This window comes from Acomys russatus, chromosome 30 (assembly GCF_903995435.1).
Source record: "Acomys russatus chromosome 30, mAcoRus1.1, whole genome shotgun sequence".
In the NCBI taxonomy this organism is placed as follows: Eukaryota; Metazoa; Chordata; class Mammalia; order Rodentia; family Muridae; genus Acomys; species Acomys russatus.
This window is the reverse complement of record NC_067166.1, coordinates 28583970-28602830: the sequence shown is the minus strand read 5'-3', so window position 1 is coordinate 28602830 and position 18861 is coordinate 28583970. Positions and strand designations below refer to the sequence as shown.

The 18861-nt window shown below is 35.9% G+C and overlaps 1 protein-coding gene across 2 annotated transcripts in view; it reads left to right on the top strand.

Annotated features, from left to right (window-relative positions):
* Edil3 (EGF like repeats and discoidin domains 3) overlaps positions 1 to 18861 on the top strand; it is a 468021-nt gene that overhangs the window by 158095 nt on the left and 291065 nt on the right. Inside the window, exon 3 of one of the 2 annotated variants that reach the window (XM_051172619.1) lies at positions 3472 to 3501. The exons of the other annotated variant lie outside the window; for it this stretch is intronic. Coding sequence (XP_051028576.1) covers positions 3472 to 3501 — 30 coding nt within the window. The remainder of the gene's footprint in view (positions 1 to 3471; positions 3502 to 18861) is intronic. 2 annotated transcript variants of the gene reach the window in all.

The window sequence follows — 18861 nt, the reverse complement described above, 5'->3', positions numbered from 1 at the left end:
TCTGCAGTTGGCTAACTGAGTTTGGGTTTGAAGTGATCATTTCCTTTTGAAAATAATTTATACATACATCGATAAAATTTTATATAAGCTAATCATAACTATCTATCTATATATGAATATTCCTCCACCCATGGAGTAATTTATTTTAAAATATCAGAATGTAGCATTAATTATGGAAATAATTTCATAGGCAATTTTAGCTTGTAAAAGTATTGTTTATATCTGTGTTTCAAATTTGTCTAATAATTCAGGGTAAATAGATTAGCATCCAAATATAAAACAGATTACATTAGAAAATATATTTTCAGTCAGTCTTCTTTTAAAGATAACATCAATTAAGTTTTTCAGATATTTGATAATTCATTAGGTTTCTCTAGGCTTCGTTGTCAATATATGAAGGAGAGAAAGAGAGAGAGAATGAATATGAACAATATTTTAACAGACACTTTCTCAGAAAAAAATGGAAAAACTATCCTTCCAGTTGCTTCTCCCCATTTGGACATCAGTAAACATCTCATTACACAATGGTGTTGAAAAACAGTGGCAGATTTAGCCTTCTGTATCTGAGGTTTCCATCCTGGAGATTCAAGCAGTATCAGATAGAAAATAATTTGTTTCTGCATTGAACAAATTACATATTTATTTCTGGCATTGTTTTCAAAACAGTATGGTATAACAACTATTTGCATATAGTTTGTAACACATTGGACGCTATATTAAGTCTACAGATCACTTGAAGCATGTGAAAGTATTGAACATTATTGTATGCAGACATTGTGGTATTCTATATGAAAGTCTTGATTTTCTGGGAGCAAAACCTTGGACTGTAAAGGAAATTTTTATTTCTGTACATGGAAAACTGACTGCGGCCAACAAGAGAACAAATTTTGTTCTAGGTACCTTTAATCTAAAACTAGTGTCATTTTTCTCCAAATTCAATAACATAGATATCTAATGAATTTTGAATTATTAAGAACCACAATACACATTTTAAAGTGTATTTTCTTATTTTTTTTTCTGCTTCTCACTTTTTGTAATAACTTCCACTCCTAAAGATTCAGTAGCCTGGGATAACACCCTGAAGTTAAAATCCAAATGCTCGGTGGTGGTGGTGCATGCCTTTAATCCCAGCACTTGGGAAGCTGGGGCAGGTGGATCTCCGTGAGTCAAGGCTAGCCTGGACTACAGAGGGAGTTCCAGGACAGCCAGAACTGTTATACAGAGAAACCCTGTCTCAAAAAAAAAAAAAAAAAAAAATCCAAATTCAATAAATGTGTAAAATGTTACACTGTTTCAATAAGCCCCCAGGGAGCATTTGTTATGCTTGACAAAAAAAGTTAAGTCCTGTTCCTTTGACGTTTCTTTACTGTCTGTTTTCCTAACACCACACAGATTTCAGTATATCTAAGAGTTGATTTGAGTAACAATTATCTTATCAGTTGTTTTTCTTTGGTGCCTATGTATTCATTAACAGAATATAACAAGACTGTTTAGGGCCAGATAAATACCTTTATTAAGCATACACAGGAAAATAAGGTATAATGGATGATTACAGTTTTAGAGCTAAGCTGATATCATCTAGAATTCAAATACACAGTTTTTAGACAAAATTTGAGGTGAGTCAGAACTTTGATAACTTCCTTCATCTTCAATTATTGGCTGCCTTGTGAAGGAATTGAGTTCACACATGCAAACGAATAGCCACAGGCATGTTTATTTTTTTCCCCACTGGAATCTGCAGATATTTTCAGTGGCCCATATAAGTCAGCACTTCTCAGGCCTCTTTGACCTATATACTGAGGAATTAGGAAGCTACCAACACCTTTCCCCTGTGAATGTGTTATGACATATTTTGGACACGATCCAGCAACAAACAGCTTTTTAAGTATATATAGTCTCCATGTCATGTGTTTGCTCTATCCGTTTCTTTAGGTGCCAGGGAGGCAAGCCAAAATGGAAGAGGGAGGGACTGTAGGGACACAAAGTAAGCTTGTTTCAAGTGTGCCCCGTGGAGTTAGGACTTTAGTGGAAAGAGTAGAGAATATTTCCTGGCTACACAGGATGCATTGATTAACAAACCGACTGGGGACAAAGCTACTTGATAAGCCATTCAGCTGAATAATTGTTTATTTTAAAACATCACGAATCAAGTGAAGTAGTGTTAGCTTTTGACATCTTATTCAACAGTAATATTCTGGGCAAATTGCTCTTATGCACAGAGCGGGCATGCCTCCCTCCACACAGGACGTGTGTGGGAATGCAAAGGTGAACTGGAAGACTGCGTGAGAATTTGTGAAGCTAGTCCTGCGGGTTTTGCTCTCCACTCTTACATTTGCTGCGCTCCCTCCCAACACACACACCACAGAAGGTTACTGCTTTGAAGTCTTCCTGCTCTCAGACACCCCCATATTCAAAGCGGGAGTCAGCATGAGTCACACTTTAATGAGTTCTAGTTTATGTTACCACACAGTGATATTACACGGCAATATTTCTATCCTGCTACAAATTAGGACCATTTAAAAGGATTCGAAGTAATTAGTTTGACAAGGAGCCCAGAAGTTGGCTCCAGGGTTGTGAAAGACTGAAGTAGGATTTTTTTTTTCTTTCCATATTACGATCTGTTCTTTAACTCTCCATGTTTATCCTTATGTGGATACAAAAATCTATAAGAAAATTACCTGAGGCCATCCTTTATACTTTCATGGTTCATACCTGTAATTCCTAAACTTGGGACAGAAGTTTATAAGTATTATCAGTTCAACTCTGAGTTCAAGGCCGACCTGCCCTACATAGAATTCCAGGCCAGCCTGGAATACACAGTGAAACTTTGTCTCAACAAACTAACAAAACACATCTCTATTCCCTTATCACATATGCATCCGTCATTACTGAACCTTGAAATGTGCGTGGTACATGTCTATAACTGAATGTATATGATTGAGTGTTTGGGCAGAAGAAGGCATGGGGGAATGACAAACAGGAGATTAAATATGGTTTGCCTAGAGTGCTCTTCATGTTTAGAAAAATTCAATATGATTTGGAATCAGTGGAATCAGAATAATCATGTTCTGCCACACAGAACACAAGGTTTTGCTGTTGGCAACGACTTTCGATTGAATAGGAAACAGAAAGTAAATTATCTATATGTGATATATAGCTAATAGTTTGAAAAAAACTGTTAAAATTACATGAATTATACTAAGTCAACTATGACAAGAAAATGGGCCTTCATAATAAATGCATGCACTAATGTGTATATTTTATTTAAATTTCCTATCATTAATTATAAATAAAGTCCATTTGACAAAAAAAAATTCTAGTATATGCCAAAATTATTAGTTACTGGATTGTACTGATTATTTGGAGTATGAAACATATTACTGTTTTCTTTTTTCTCTCCCCTCCTTTTTCCCTCCCACTTCCCAATTATTCCCTTTTTCTGTCCACTCCATCTTCCTCCCTTTAACATAGCATCAGATGAAGAAGAGCCTACTTCAACAGGTAAACATCCCATACAACAAAGGCTTGTTTTCCTATTAAACTTAAATTCTTACTAATGGAAAATTGAATTGGGAATATAGCTCAGTAGCAGTCTATGTTCCTTGTATTAGGTTCAATCTACTGTAGCGTCTACAATATCCCCCCCCCCCAATGATTTTTAAGCCAAGGATGATGGTGCACACCTCCAATTCCAGCTCTTAGGAGTCTGATGCAGGAAATCATGAGTTCCAGGGATATCTGTCCTCCTCAGCAAAGTTCTGGCCAGCCTGAAATGCTTATTAAGATTCTGTCTTCAAACAAACAAGTGAACATACTAATAATGAAGGCTCAAGTGTTTGAAGTATATTTTGTTCATGCTGCAACCAGATAATTAAGGGTTTTGTTTACATTTTTATTTCATAGACAGGCTGTAATAAGCTAGTTTGAATCATGTTGTCTCAGAAAATTGAACAGGAAAAATAAAATAACCTCAAATAAGCTCACAAAGAAAATCCTAGCAACATCATGGAAACACAGAACATTAGAGTATTGAGAAAAATGTTTCAAAATAATGAAAGTAAAATATTTCAATCAAATTAAAAAAGAGGATTAAATAGAGGCCTTTGGAAATACAATTCTTCATGGTAATATATTATATTATCAAATATATCTATAATATTAGGCATGACATTCAAGTTTAATGATAAAAATTATGTGGTTGGTTAAATTACATATTTAAAATTTTTTTAATTGCCATAATTTTATTGTAATGATATTTCAACTAACTTTCATTTTTAAAGCACAGAGTGAGCCCTTTAGTGATTATCATAGAAAGTGCCAATGTCCGTATTGGTAGAAGGGAATATGGGCTTCTCAACATGTTTCCAGGAGGGGGAGACAGATCAAGGAGTACAGAGCCTATTTCCATGGGCAGACTGCAGAGAACATCTTACTGGATTGACAATGAACCAAACAGAAGAGTAGCAGACCAGACACAAGCAGAGAAAAAAATGAAGTCCTGCGATGAAACCATTAGGGACTCTGAAGAGGAAAAGGCCTGAGTACGTCAGCACTAGACATTTTGCTTCTAAGTAATGGAGAAAAGAAATTAGGGCTGAAAAAAAATGAAAGGAGGAAATGGTTTCCAAAGCTAAAGGGGAAACTCAGAGTGACTGCATGGCAGAGATGACTGTAGCTGTGAGTTTAATCTTGATTACGAATACGGTTTGACTGGAAAAAAATACCTGGAAGGGTAGTGAAACAGACTCCTGATTGAGGATGCTTCCCGGTGAGGTTTCCCTAAAGCATGAAGGCAGGGAATGGTTAGCTCCAAACAACAACCCGGGGCCTGCATGGAATGAATATGCAAAAGAATTGCTTTTCAAATTATCTGTATTACCTATAGGCCCCGGCTTGCAAGCAATCATGACACAGACAATTGTTATATTTATCTGGCCTCTAAACTACTTCCCACAGTAGGGCAGGCATGGGATCCCTGCCTCAACCCCATGCCATCTGCTTTTAATGACTTCTATCAAGCTGCCTCCCATCCATAATCCCAAATACTTGCTAATGTTCTTCATCTGGGCTGGATTCTCCATCCACGCCTCTGGCCTATGGCTTCTCCTCCGCTAACCCATGGAGTCTTTCCTCTCTTCACTTCAGGGCTCTGTTTCCTAGATATGGGATGACCTGTTTCACCACAGAGCCTTGCTGTTATGAACAGAAACTTCTTTTACCAATGACTAGCTTGTTCTTCTCTTTTATATTTTTTAAATATGTAAATTATCATGGTGCCATAGTCTGGCCAAGAGGGCGATTCTGTTGAAGGTCACATATGAGGGACAGCCAATTCGCTCTATGAAAGGAACGTTCTCAGCTAGCACAGCCTCATGACGTCTACTCTTTTTGTTAACCTAGACAAGGAATTTTTTTTCTAGAAGAATTGAGAAAAGCTGGAAGTAACTAGGATTATGACAAAAAAAAAAAAAAAAAGTCGATTTGTAAATTTCTTTGATGACTCACAATGACACGTGAACATTATAGCTTAGGTAACAACTGTCCTAAGATATGCCAACAGAGTTTCAGATAAACCCATAATTTATGTTTAAACTTTCATATCATTATACTGCCCTACACTCATTTGGACGAGAGAAAAAGAAACTCTTCCATTTTTCCCACTCCATATGGCATTTTGTACTTGTTCTTCCACCTCTATAATTCACATGACTGAGTGGCGGATGCATAGATTGTTAAGCCTCCTCTGCCTAATTTATACCTTTATTTTGCCTTAACTTCAATGCTTTGAATTTTAGAACTTTCTGTAAAGATGCCTTCTTAGTCCCAAACCACACTTTTATTTACATTTGGATATTAGTCCTTACTAGGTCCTACCCTGCCTAAGACCAGTTAAATATAATTTCTTCTGACACATCACAGTTTAATACTGTTGTCCGCCAAACGTATTGTTCAATTGCAAAATAAGTTTGTCTTTGACACATAAGAATGAATAATAACCAATGGTTGACTCTACTTAGCTGATTTATTGTTTAATTTTGTTTTTGGAATATATTCTTATGAACTCTAGTGAAACTAGACCTGTTTTCCCTACGAACATTGAATTTACTTTAGAATTATCTTAGTATTATAGAGTTTATAATTTAAAAGTATATATTTTGTTATATATGCATATATAATATGCCTTTATAGCAAATTTATAATATACAGTTTACTATATTCTATATAATTATGCTATCCTGGATGTCTGTAGACGGCCCTCCTCTAAAGCTGAGACACAAATCTCTTTGCATTACTACTTCTCTTTCTCCAAACCCAGGCAATGTCCCAGTGATCCCTGTCCTACTCACAGTTGTTATGTCTGGAAACTCTTTAATTTCATATATAACTCACATTATATATATATATATATATATATCATGCAATGTTGTTGCAGATGTCAACATTTCTTTCCTTAAGGCTGTATAATGCTCCACTGTATTTATTAATTTGTGTAATATTTCCTTCTCTACTTTTCTACGGATGGACATGAAGGTTGTTTCCATTTGTTAGCTAGCATATGCTGCAGTGAACATGGCAGTGCACAGATTTCTATGAAATAATGCTTATATTTTGGATATACAACCAAAAGAGAGTGTTATATCACATAGTAGTTTCATATGTATCTATTTGAGGAAATTTACTTTCCCAAAGTAACATCAAAATTCATTCTAAGAAAGAATCAACAGGATTCTGTGGATCTTCCCCTTAACAACTAAAATGTCGTTTCCAAACGGATTGAAACCTACAAAAATAATACATGCAATATGGTACTTATTCTGGAGCCACCATGTATCCAGATGTTAGTTGCTTGCCCCCAGAGATTCTTACTGTTCTAAGACCAAACCCTCATGGAACCAAAATGACATTTGTGTGACCTTGCCTTCCAAATTATTCCTGAATATCTAAGTAAGCTTGCCTACATCCCTGGGTTGGGCAGAAGTGAGGTAGAGCTAAGGTTCATGGTTTGAGAGAACAGAGAATCACAGGAGGGGCACAAGGAGAGAGGAACAGGAGAGAAGGAAAGAGAAAGCAAGAGTAGCCATGGGTTAAGCAGGAACAAGAAACACATGGCAGGGAGGAGCTTGCTCTGAGTGTCAGGAGATGGAAAGAAGCAGCCCAGGTGAAAATCATTGCAAGTATCTATGAGGATTTTCGCTGAGAAGCAGCCTGGATAAAAATGATTAGAGCAAATGGCATGGGATTTCCAGCTGGGCGATATTAAGGTTGCTTAGGGGGTTAGGTTCTGCCCACTTCCAGTGGATAGGCAGGTTAAATGTCTAGCAGGTGTTTTTACTGATATGGTAGCAGCTAAAATAATAACTTCTGTAATAATTGTATGTATTAATTGTAGATCAATATCCCCTTTCTACAACACATAAAAGTCCTAGAAATAAATTAAACCAACTGGATTCTGGACTTGTAGCCTGGAAATGTTTGTTTGGCTATCACAATAAAGCTCAGACAGCAAAATAATTAAATGATATGAGTACATCAAAGAAAAGAAACCTTCACAGGAGAAAGCAATCATGGCGATGAAAAGGCAGTACATGAAAGAGACATGAGACTTGTGACACATACACCTGACATAACCTGGATTTCAGAAAATGAATCACACACAATCCAGTATAAATCCCAAATGAATAGATTAAAATATAGCCAAATGAATTTCACAGACCATTCTGGTAGAATAGTGGCATAGGAAAGGAAATTAAACTTCACTGATAATTAAAATATAAATCAAAATGACACAAAATTCTTCGTTCTAGATGTGATAGGGATGCCTTTTATCAAAAACTATAAAAGTTCTTAGGAATGCTAACTATATTACACTTTTTAAAACCTACAATCTTCTCCATTTGTTTATAAATTTAACATTTCATAACTTAATTAAATCTTTGTGCATTTGATGTTAGTTTAAACCAGGAATCATGACAGTGACACTGCCTGGATTCAATGGTTTAAATAATCTTCCTGTGAAACCTGTGGTGTTCACTTTTGCACTGATGCTCGTCTCTTAAAAGTTTTTAAATATTTTTAAATTATCAGTTTAACTGTTTAGTAAGCACACCTTGTTGCATATAGTTTACATAAAACACTGTCTTTTACTAATAATATTGTAAAGTTATGGTGTTGTTCTACTAATGGCAAAATATAATAATAAAAATGTACACCTATGAAAGAGTACAATAATTAGATATTTTCCCTGTAACTTTAAAATACTTATTATTAACTCTACAATATCATCACTTCTGTTTAAGGGGTTTTCTTTTATTTTTTAAACTCTGTAACATTTATTTTAGGTCTGCTTTCTGTTTTCTTGTGGAATTTAATTCTGCATGACTTACTATGCTCAATTATTCTACAACTCACATATTTTGGAAAGTAATGATATCATACGCGACTATTTCCTAATGAGCAAGAGCTACTCTCTCATCTTGATCTTTGTACTTTATTTCCTTGGGGTCTGAAATAGAGCTCTGCTTTCATGTTCTTCTTTGTCTTGCATTCGTCTTGAATTTTATGTAATCCTTTGTAGAGAAATACATATTTTCTCTCCATTCCCTGAAGAAAATTTACTAATTATTTTATCAAGAAAGGTCTTGTTCATAAATAAATTCAAAACAGGCTTAAATATTAAAACCTAATTTAAAACTACCAAAGTTATTGCTACAGTTTGTAAACAAAGAAAGAAGCAATTATTTCTAGAGTCTCAGAGAAATGAGAAAATGAGCATTGCTTCTACAGATTTAACTTGACTTGTCTTCCAAGGCCCTAACATAAAGGATCATAGAGTGAACCTTTTCATTGGTAATTGTGTAATCATAATGTCAAGATACAGGAAAAAAATGCAATTTTCATCTTTGTTATATAGACATAACATTTTTCCTATTATTATGATAAATTTCTGTTAAAGAGGAGACATGGTATCAGTAGGGATTTGAAGAATCATGTACTCTATAGATTTGTATCTAGACAAGTTGAAGAATTAAAGCATCAAAGAACTAATAATACCTTTGTAATAGAGAGATTTGTACACACCTACATCTACATATTTATGGGCATACACAGCTGTGTCATGTATCATTATTCTCTCAAATTTTACAATTGGAAGAGCAGATCAAATCTTATTATCAAGTCTCTCAAGGTACAATGTAAATAATGGCTATTATCTTGGGTATGCTATTGTGTCGTCAAATACATGTTTTAAAAAACTATCATGTCTTCTGACATGGTTTAGTTGAATATTTATGACTTATGTATTATACATTTACATATATGTATACTTTATTTACATATATAAAATTAGTATACATGACAGGATATATCTATATAACTTTTATAAATACTACCATATATCCCATCCCACATTTAAAACTTTTTTTTCAATTTTAAATTTATTCTTCTTTTGTACAATACATTCTGACTGTGGCTTCCCCTCCCCCACTCTTCCCAGTTCAATCCCCCACCCTCCTGCATATCCATTGCTCCTCCCTTTCCCTTCAGAAAAGAGCAGGCCTACTAGGGAGATCTACCGAACATGGCATAACAAGATACAATAAGACTAGGGACAACTCTCACATCAAGGCTGGACAGTGCAACCAAGTAAAAGGAAAGATTCCCAAGAGCAGGCAAAAGAGTCCGAGACATGCTCTGTCATTGAGGAGACCCAAGTTAAACAACATATATGCTGAGGGCCTAGCGCAGACCCATGCAGGTTCATTATTGCCATGTCAGTCTATGACCCACTATGAGCCCTGTGTAGGTGATTCTGTGGGTCATGTTCTTCTGGTGTCCTGGACCCATCCTGGATCCTACAATCTTTCCTCCTCTCCTTCTGCAAGGTTCAGAGATCGGGCTAATGTTTGGCTGTGGCTCTCTGCCTCTGCTCCCATCAACTGCTGTGGGAATCCTCTCAGATGACAACTTTGCTAGACACCATCTATGAGTATAGCAGGATATCACTAGGAATCATTATGTTGACTTTTGTTGTTGTTGTTGTTGTTGTTGTTGTTGTTGTTGCCACTTGTGTTTGGTTCCACTCTAAGTCTCTGGATCATCCAGTATTTGGTTTCTGGCCAGTGTGGGTCATGGGCTTCTCTCATGCCTAGGGACTCAAGTTAGAGCAATCATTGGTTTGGACACTTTCATAAGATCTTTACCCCTAGTATATCTGGCAGGCAGAATTGGTTGTAGGTCAAAGGTTTTGTGCCTGGGTTGGTGTTCCAGTGCCACGACTGTAAGCCTTCTCTGGTTACAGAAGATGGCCAGTTGACCCTCCATATTTTATATTGCTAGGAGTTCGCATTCATATAACCTTCATAAGTTCTGGGAGGATCACACTGCACTAGGTTTTCACATTGCCCTAGAAAAGTCCTCTAGTTCCAATCATTTCTCCCTATACTTCTCTGTCCATCCCTATTTCCCCTTCATGATCATGCCTATTCTCATTTCCGCCTGCAAAAATCTATTCTATTTCCCTAAAAAATCACTCTCTAAAGTAGTTACTAACTTACTAATAACTCAATACATATAGGTCTTTTTCATGGTAAAACCATGTAACTGTGAAAGTCAGACCACACTCTCCACTCCACTGTGGAGAATGTCCTGTCCATTGGCTAGTTCTGGGTAGGGGTTTGAAGTTTACAGCCTGTATTGTCCTTGGCTGGTGCCATAGTTTGAGCGGGACCCCTGGGCCCAAATCTGCCTATCATAATGTTCTTCTTGTGTGTTTCTAGGATCCTCTGGATCCTTCAACTTTGCCATTTTCCCATGCTTCTCTCATCTAGAGTCCCAATAGTATGTCCTCCCCCTCTGTCCCAGTTTCCTGGTTAGTGAAGACTTTCATGGGACATACCCCTTGAGCTAGTATGAAGATATAAGTGAGTATATACCATTTGACTCTTTCTGCTCCACAGTTGAGTGGAGAGTGGGGTCTGACTTTCACATGTACTCTTGTGCCTCATATTTGACCAAGTCCCCTGAATGGGGAGGCCTGGTGGCACTCAGAGGAAGGATAGCAGGCTACCAAGAAGAGACTTGATATCCTATGAGCATATACAGGGGGAGGAGGTCGCCCTCAGTCACAGTCATAGGGGAGGGGAGTAAGGGGAAAATGGGAGGGAGGGAGGGAGGAATGGGAGGATACAAGGGAGGGGATAATCATTGAGATGTTATATGAATAAATTAATAAAAATTAAAAAATAATAATAAAAAATAAAAATAAAAATAAAAGAAAAAATAAAACCATGTAACTTATTAAATAACTCTATTGCTAGTCAAATCTGAGACTAATCTCATACCTAGTATTACTATTATTGATATAGTTATATAGGAGTGATATATGTATCTTTTTACTGTTTCTAAATATGGCATGAAAAATAAATCACAATGTATTATTAAATGTGTGTGCATGAAAGCATTAAAAATTCTTAAGTAACCAAGACATTTTGCTGAGTCATTGAATTAAAATACATGGCTCAATGATGACATTAAAGTCTTACTTTGTCTTTTTCTCTTCAATTCATTTTTATCTTCTGCAATATAAATACACACATTTATATGTAACATGAATAAATTTCTTTTTTTTATTAATTTATTCTTGTTACATCTCAATGTTTATCCCATCCTTTGTATCCTCCCATTCCTCCCCCCCCCCATTTTCCCATTATTCCCGTCCCCTATGACTGTTCCTGAGGGGGATTACCTCCCCCTGTATATTCTCATAGGGTATCAAGTCTCTTCTTGGCTCTTAAGCCCATTTCCATTGTAGTTGTGATTTATCTGACAGTAGCTATATAAATAAGAGGATGATGAAATATTTTTTCTCCTTAATTTACTTTTTTAATGTAGAGACTATAATTTGGGGGAGGGCTTGGGTTTTTCGAGGCAGGGTTTCTCTGTGTAGCCGTGGCTCGACTCACTTTGTGGACCAGGCCAGCATGAACTCACAGTGATCCTCCAGCCTCTGCCTCTGAAATGCTGGGCTGAAGAGTGTGCACCACCATGCCTGGCTTACTTTTATTATTTTTTTATAAAATATTTGTTTTCATATTCACAATCCTAATCATACTCCAACCCCTAATGGTCCCAAGCCCTCCTTATGCCTCACCCACTTAACTCCATGTCATTTCTTTCTCTTTTTCTTTTGAAAGGATTTATTTATTTATTACATATACACACCAGAAGAGGGCACCAGATCTTATTATAGTTGGTTATAAGCCATCATGTGTTTTCTGGGATTTTAACTCAGGGCATCTGGAAGAACAGACAGTGCTCTTAACCACTGAACTATTTCTTTAGTCCCTCTCTTTTTATCTTTTAAACAGGAAAAACATAAATAGACAACACATCATACATAAAAAAATATATAAGCCAAAACCAAGAAGGACCATTGATTAGGAATGGGACCCTATGTCCACTTCCCTGTGTCAGTATTGAGAGCCATTCAACTTCAACCTGTGATGGCCCTGTGTGTTCTGCCACATTCTTTGTGTGTGTGTGTGTGTGTGTGTGTGTGTGAGAGAGAGAGCGAGAGAGAGAGAGAGAGAGAGAGAGAGAGAGAGAGAGAGAGAGAGAGAGAATTCATTTGTGCATTAGTCCTATATAGTCTAGAAAAGAAATCACTTTTCTTGGAGACATCTGTCCTACAGTTTTTCTGTCTCTTCTTTCATCTAGAGCTCTAAGCCCTGACAGGAAGGAAGTCAAGAATATATCTAGTTCAGGACCAAGTGTTCCAAAATCTCTCAGTCTTTGCACATTGTCCACTTTTGGTCTCTAATGATGGCTGAATGAAGCATTGATCTATGGTCATAGCAGAGTTTCCTCAGGAGTTATTTATTTTTACTATATTCCTCTAGCAGAACAATAGTATTTGGTTTTCTTCTAGGCCCATGGCCGGTCCAGTCTCTGTTACTTGGGCATCTGAGAAGTGCCAGACATGAGTTCTATCTCATGAAGTGGGCTTTAATTCTAATAAGAACAGTGATTGGTTATGGTAATAGTCATGATAGTAGATATGGTACTAACCAACCATTATTGCATAAGTATTAATCAAAGGCAAGTCAGTGTTGTAAGTCATGTTTTGTAGATGGGTAGTGGTTTACGTCCCCTTCTGCTAGTGAGTCCAGCAAACATTGGTCAGGCTCCCGATCGTCAACAATTCTATTCAGTGTTCAATGAGATATTTAAGTATTGATTTCTGCAACATCAGTTTGTGCAGACAAACAATGACCTTGACAAAAGCTTAAGATTTTGGGAGTTTGTTTTGGGGCTATTTGACCAAATATTCAGCTAGCTATAACCCATTCCTGGCATTGGTGGTATTACCTGGAGACATAAATACATCCAATTAAGACATTGTATCCACTCTTATTTGGTGACTGTATATGAATTTTTATATGTGTATGTATTTGAGAATGCTTCATCATTAGCAGGTTACAATATGGGTCCTCAAATGGCCCTTTCCCATATTCCCTCCCTTTTCCTTTATCCTTCCCTATGCTCATTTAATTCTCTTTTTTCAGCCTCCTCTCTCATGATAAAGATCTATTCTATTTCTCCTTCTTTAGAAATCCTGCACCCCTTTTGTTCCTAACCAGGTATCAAGCAAAATTCTGTGGATATACAGATTGCACCACTTCTGAAGGCTTGAAAGTCACTTATAGGAGAAATATAATAATTGTCTTTTGCGCTCTGAGTTACCTAACTCGGAATGTTGTTTTTGTTTTTGTTTTTTGTTTTTTTTTTTTTAGCTTCATTCACTTACCTACAAATTTCATAATTTTGTTTTTTTCCTTAAGAACTGAATAATATTCTATTGTGTGAATGTACCATATTTTCATTATCTATTCATCACTTGAGGGTCAGCAAGGCTGTTTATAATTTTTGCCTGTTGTGAGCATATACAGGGGGAGGAGGTCCCCCTCAGTCACAGTCATAGGGGAGGGGAGTAAGAGGAAAATGGGAGGGAGGGAGGAATGGGAGAATACAAGGGATGGGATAACAATTGAGATGGAATATGAATAAATTAATAAAATATATTTTTAAAAAATAATAATTTTTGCCTGTTATGGACAAAGCAGTAATAAAGATGCCTGAGCAAATACCTTTGTAGCAGAATGTGGAGCTCTTTAGGTATATACCCAAGAGTGATGCAACTGGATCTTGAGATAGATCTACTCCCAGCTTCCTGAGAAGCGACTACACCGACTTCCATAGTGACTGTAGAAGTTTGAACTTCAACCAGCAATGAATGAGTGTTCCCCATACCTTCTATCTTTGCCAGCATGTACTGCCATTTTCAATATATATTTGGGTCTTTCTGACGAGTGAAAGGTGAAATATCAAAGAAATTTTTATTTTACTGATGACTAGAGATACTGAACATTTCTTAAAGTGAACTCAGCCATTTGGTAATCATGATCTTGTGAAACTCTGAATATTTCTTTTAATTAGGGTTGTATGTTTTCTTGGTATTTACTTATTTATTTTTAGTGCTTTAGATACTTTTGGCACTGAGCTTTTGATCAGATGTATAAATGGAAAATGTCCTTTCTTTTTTGGTAGCATAGTAGTTTGTCTGAATAATGGTTTACTTTCTAGACCGAACTTTTCAGTTTTGTGAAATCCCACTTATTACTTGTTCTTATTAGTGCCTGTGCTGCTGTCAGTGTCATGTTCTGAAAGTGCCAGTGAGTTCAGGACTAGTCCACACTTTCTTATATTAGATCTTTCCGGGTATCTAACATTAGTTGAGGTCCTATTCCATTTGGACTTGAGTTTTGGAAAAGGAATAAGTATTGATTGATTTGCATTCTTCTATAAGCAGCCTTTTTATTTGACCAAGACCAATTTGTTGAAGACGCTGTCATTTTGCTAATGCATCCTTTTTATTTCTTTATCAAAAAAATCAAGGGTCCATAGGTATGTGAACGTCAATTTGAAATCACTGATCACAATGTATCTGTTTTTATACCAATAGCATGATGTTTTTAATACTGTAGTACAATTTGAAATATCTCTACTATTTTCTTGTAGACACTTAGAGCTAAGAACTTGTTTCTTAGAAGTGCCTCCCTGTGTCCCATACATTTGTGTATGTCATGTTTTTATTTTCAGGAAAACCTGATTTTTCGTTTCTTTTTTTATTTCTGTCTTGATCTGGTTTTCTTTCAGTATTTATTTCCTCATTTTTCCATGAATTTATATACTTTCTTCTGTTTCTGTTGTTGTGTGTAACCAGTTTAAGTCCATGGTGGATAAATAAGATCCATGTTATTGCAATTTTCTTATAACTGTTGAGACCTGCTTTGTGTTCAAAAATGTGTTTACTTTTGGAGACATTTTCTTGAACTGCTGAGGAAAAAAAACTGTACTCTGTGTGTTTGGCTGTAATATGCCATAGAACATTAAGAAAAAAATCAGATCAGCTACATCCATTTGATTTATGATGTTGATTAACGCCAGCATTTTTCTGTTTAATTTTTATCCAGATGACGTGTTTGTTGTTTAGGCTGGGGTACTGAAACCACTATGCATATGTAAATTTAACTGTAGTAGAATTTGTTTTGTATACTTGGCTGTCCTTGTGTTTGGTGCATTAATGTTTAATATATGTTCTAGGTAATGCTTTTCTTTAATGAATATGTAACATCTTTCTCTACCTCTTCTGATTACTTAAGATTTGACGTCAAATTTTCTAGATATTAAAATCGCTATGCCTGTTTGCTTCCTGTTTCCATTTGTGTGGAATACCTTTTGGCATCATTTTACCCTAAGTTAATATTATCATAGATGGTGAGACTTGTTTCTTGAACACAGCAGAAAGATGTATCTTGTTTTTTAATCCAATCTATTAACCAGTATCTTTTGTTATTGAGTTGAGACCGTTTTTGTTGATGATTATCACTGAACAGTGTTTATTCATTCCTGTTATTTGTTGTGGTGATGTGGGTGTTTCCCTCCTTGTTTGATTTACTGATCTGAGATTATTTATTCCCTGTATCTCCTTGGATATGATTACAATCTTCAGCTGAAATTTTCTCCTAGTACCTTCTAAAGTGCTGAATTAATAGATGCTTAATTTTGTTTTATAATGTTTTTTCTTTTTCTGTCATTCTTGGTTTATACTTTTGCTGAATATAGTAGTCTGGGCTGACACCTGTGATGTCTCCGACTTTGAAGAATATCTATCCTGGCCCTTCTGATTTTCAGTGTCCATTGAGAAGTCAGATCTTATGCTCATGGACTTGCCTTTATATGTTACTTGGTCTTTCCCACTTACAAAGGTTAATATCATTTCTTTGTTTTGCACTGTGTTGAATTTATTTTCTGTTGTTGTATATTTGTTATCCTGAATGCTTTTTTTAAAGCTCAACAGTCACTTTCTTCTTTACGTCCTAACAGTTTCTTCTATGATTATTACAACATTTTCTTCATCTTTGACATGTAGGTCTTCTTCCATCATTCCATTTATTAGTAGAAATTTTTTCATGGTGTCAAATATTTTCTGGCTGTTTTGAACTTAGACATATTTTGTTACTTTAGCATTTTATTTGACTGAAGTATATATTTATTCAACTTTTTCTTCAATACTGAGATTATTTTGTCTGTGTCTTGTATTCTAGGGTATCGTTTACCTCTGGAGTTTTTGTTCGACTTTCTACATATTTTGTATTCTGTTTTATTTCAGTGATCTCATCTGGTGATTCTATTTCTTCGTTAAATTCTACTTTCATGTAATAGATTACCTTCATTATTTCTTTCAACTGCCCCTTTTTGTTTTCACCATTATAATTAAGGGGTTCATTTGTATCATTCTTAACATAAAAAGAATATTTTCATAACTCACATCAATTTGAAAGGCCCTTGTGCACATTTATTTTATTTTCTTTTTGAGATTATAATATGCTACAACATTAGTTCCTTGTCTTTGTTCCCTCAAAACCCACTCTGAGTTCAAGGCCAGCCTGGTCTACATAGCAAATTTCAGGACAGCGTAGGCTATACACACATGAAAAAACAACCAACAACCCACATAGGAAAACTACTGGTTGTCCTAGTAGTAGTAGTAGTAGTAGCAATACATATTTTTAAGCATCCTAAGAGCAATTCCTGATCATACTCCAGCCTGAGTCAGTGCTTTGTGATCACACTCCATCATTGCTTGACAGTTGGGAGCATGGCGTCCCAGTCCTATTCTTCAGAAGCTCCAGTGTTGTGATTGGTCAGTGAGAAGTTGGCTGAGTAAAAACTGTCACCACTGAAGCCATCTCTGAAGCAAGGCCATCCAGGGACTGTCTGAGTAGTTATTAAGTGTGAGAAGATAGCGACCTTGGAATTCGGTGCACCCTCAATAATGCCATGCAGGTTTTAGGTTAGTTTGGTCAATGTAAAGGGCATTTTCATATGTCGCCTTCTTAATGTCTGAAAGAAGGATATATTTTCATGTTTCTTGAAAATTTATTCTGTATCTACATTTTCATTGTCTTATACCCCGATTTTAATTATTAATGTTCATTTTTTATATCTGTCCTCCTTGTACTTTGGATTTTATTTGTGTATCATATGATATAAACAAAATGAATATTTTCGCCCATGTTAGGTGCTACTGAAACACCAACTGCTATAGGTATAATAAGTGTTACAGAGTAACTACTTCATAATTATTTGTGGTTCGAGTAAGTCAATGAGCAAGTTAAATCAGAATGATTTTTTTCAGTTTTAGAAACCAAACTAATTCAAGAAACTATTTTGCTTTTTATGGGAATTAGCAATTTGGAGAAAAGATTGATGATAGATACATTTCCTGATGAAAACACAAAGGAACGGCCAACACTGATAATTACTTGATATAAATTTTAAACATGTTTTAAGTTTCTATTTAAACTCTTTAGCAGAATAAAAGGGCCATTATATTGATCTCTATTTTCCAGCTTTTGTTGCAGTAGAATACACCTTTTTTCTCGGTAACTCTTTCAGTTAGCAATGCTAATAATTTAGCTATTGTTAATAATTGCCAGCAGGTAATCAAAGCACTGAAACATGACGACAACAAGCAGACTTCCAATGCTGGAAGTTAATAGAGAGAGCTGCATCAGGACAAGGAGGCAGCTCAAGATAAGTCTTGTCACCCAGGGGCCCAGATTGAGTATCTCTCCAGTTCACTTCTGAACTAGAGGGCCAAGAAGACTAAGAAAGAGAAAGCTCATTGATGAGAGGTGAAATATACATAGATGATAGATGATAGATAGATGATAGATAGATAGATAGATAGATAGATAGATAGATAGATAGGTAGGTAGATAGATAGATATACAGATAAGTGGTAGATTCTCTTCCAAGATCCCCAAGCTTACTTCCCAGAAATTTAGCTAGGTCTCTGTACCTGGCATGGTTTCCCTTACTATGTAGCCTTAAGTCTAATTAGGTCATAGTTGATTACCACCACCATGTGAGTTGCCATGTATTGAACCTTTATGAGTATCTTGCCATGCTGGTCATTTGTATAGAGGTTATATTTTAGAACTGGATAGGACTATTTATTGTTTTCCCTCCACTGGAAGCTTGCATAGTATTTCTTGATACCATGAAGGCTAAAATGAAGGAAATAGGCTTTAAGGTTAGATACAGCTTGAAAACTCAGGTTCCTCTGACCTTAGTGTGAAGTTCTTCAGCAATAGGACTGTATCATCAATCTCTGAGAAGCAACCAAAAGCAACAGCTTGCTTTTTTGGAGTCTCTTAGACTATGTTACCAATGATTCAGAAGGGTATTTTCCCGGACTTGTATTGGGATTTGTATTAGTCTATGGTTCTTGTGGAG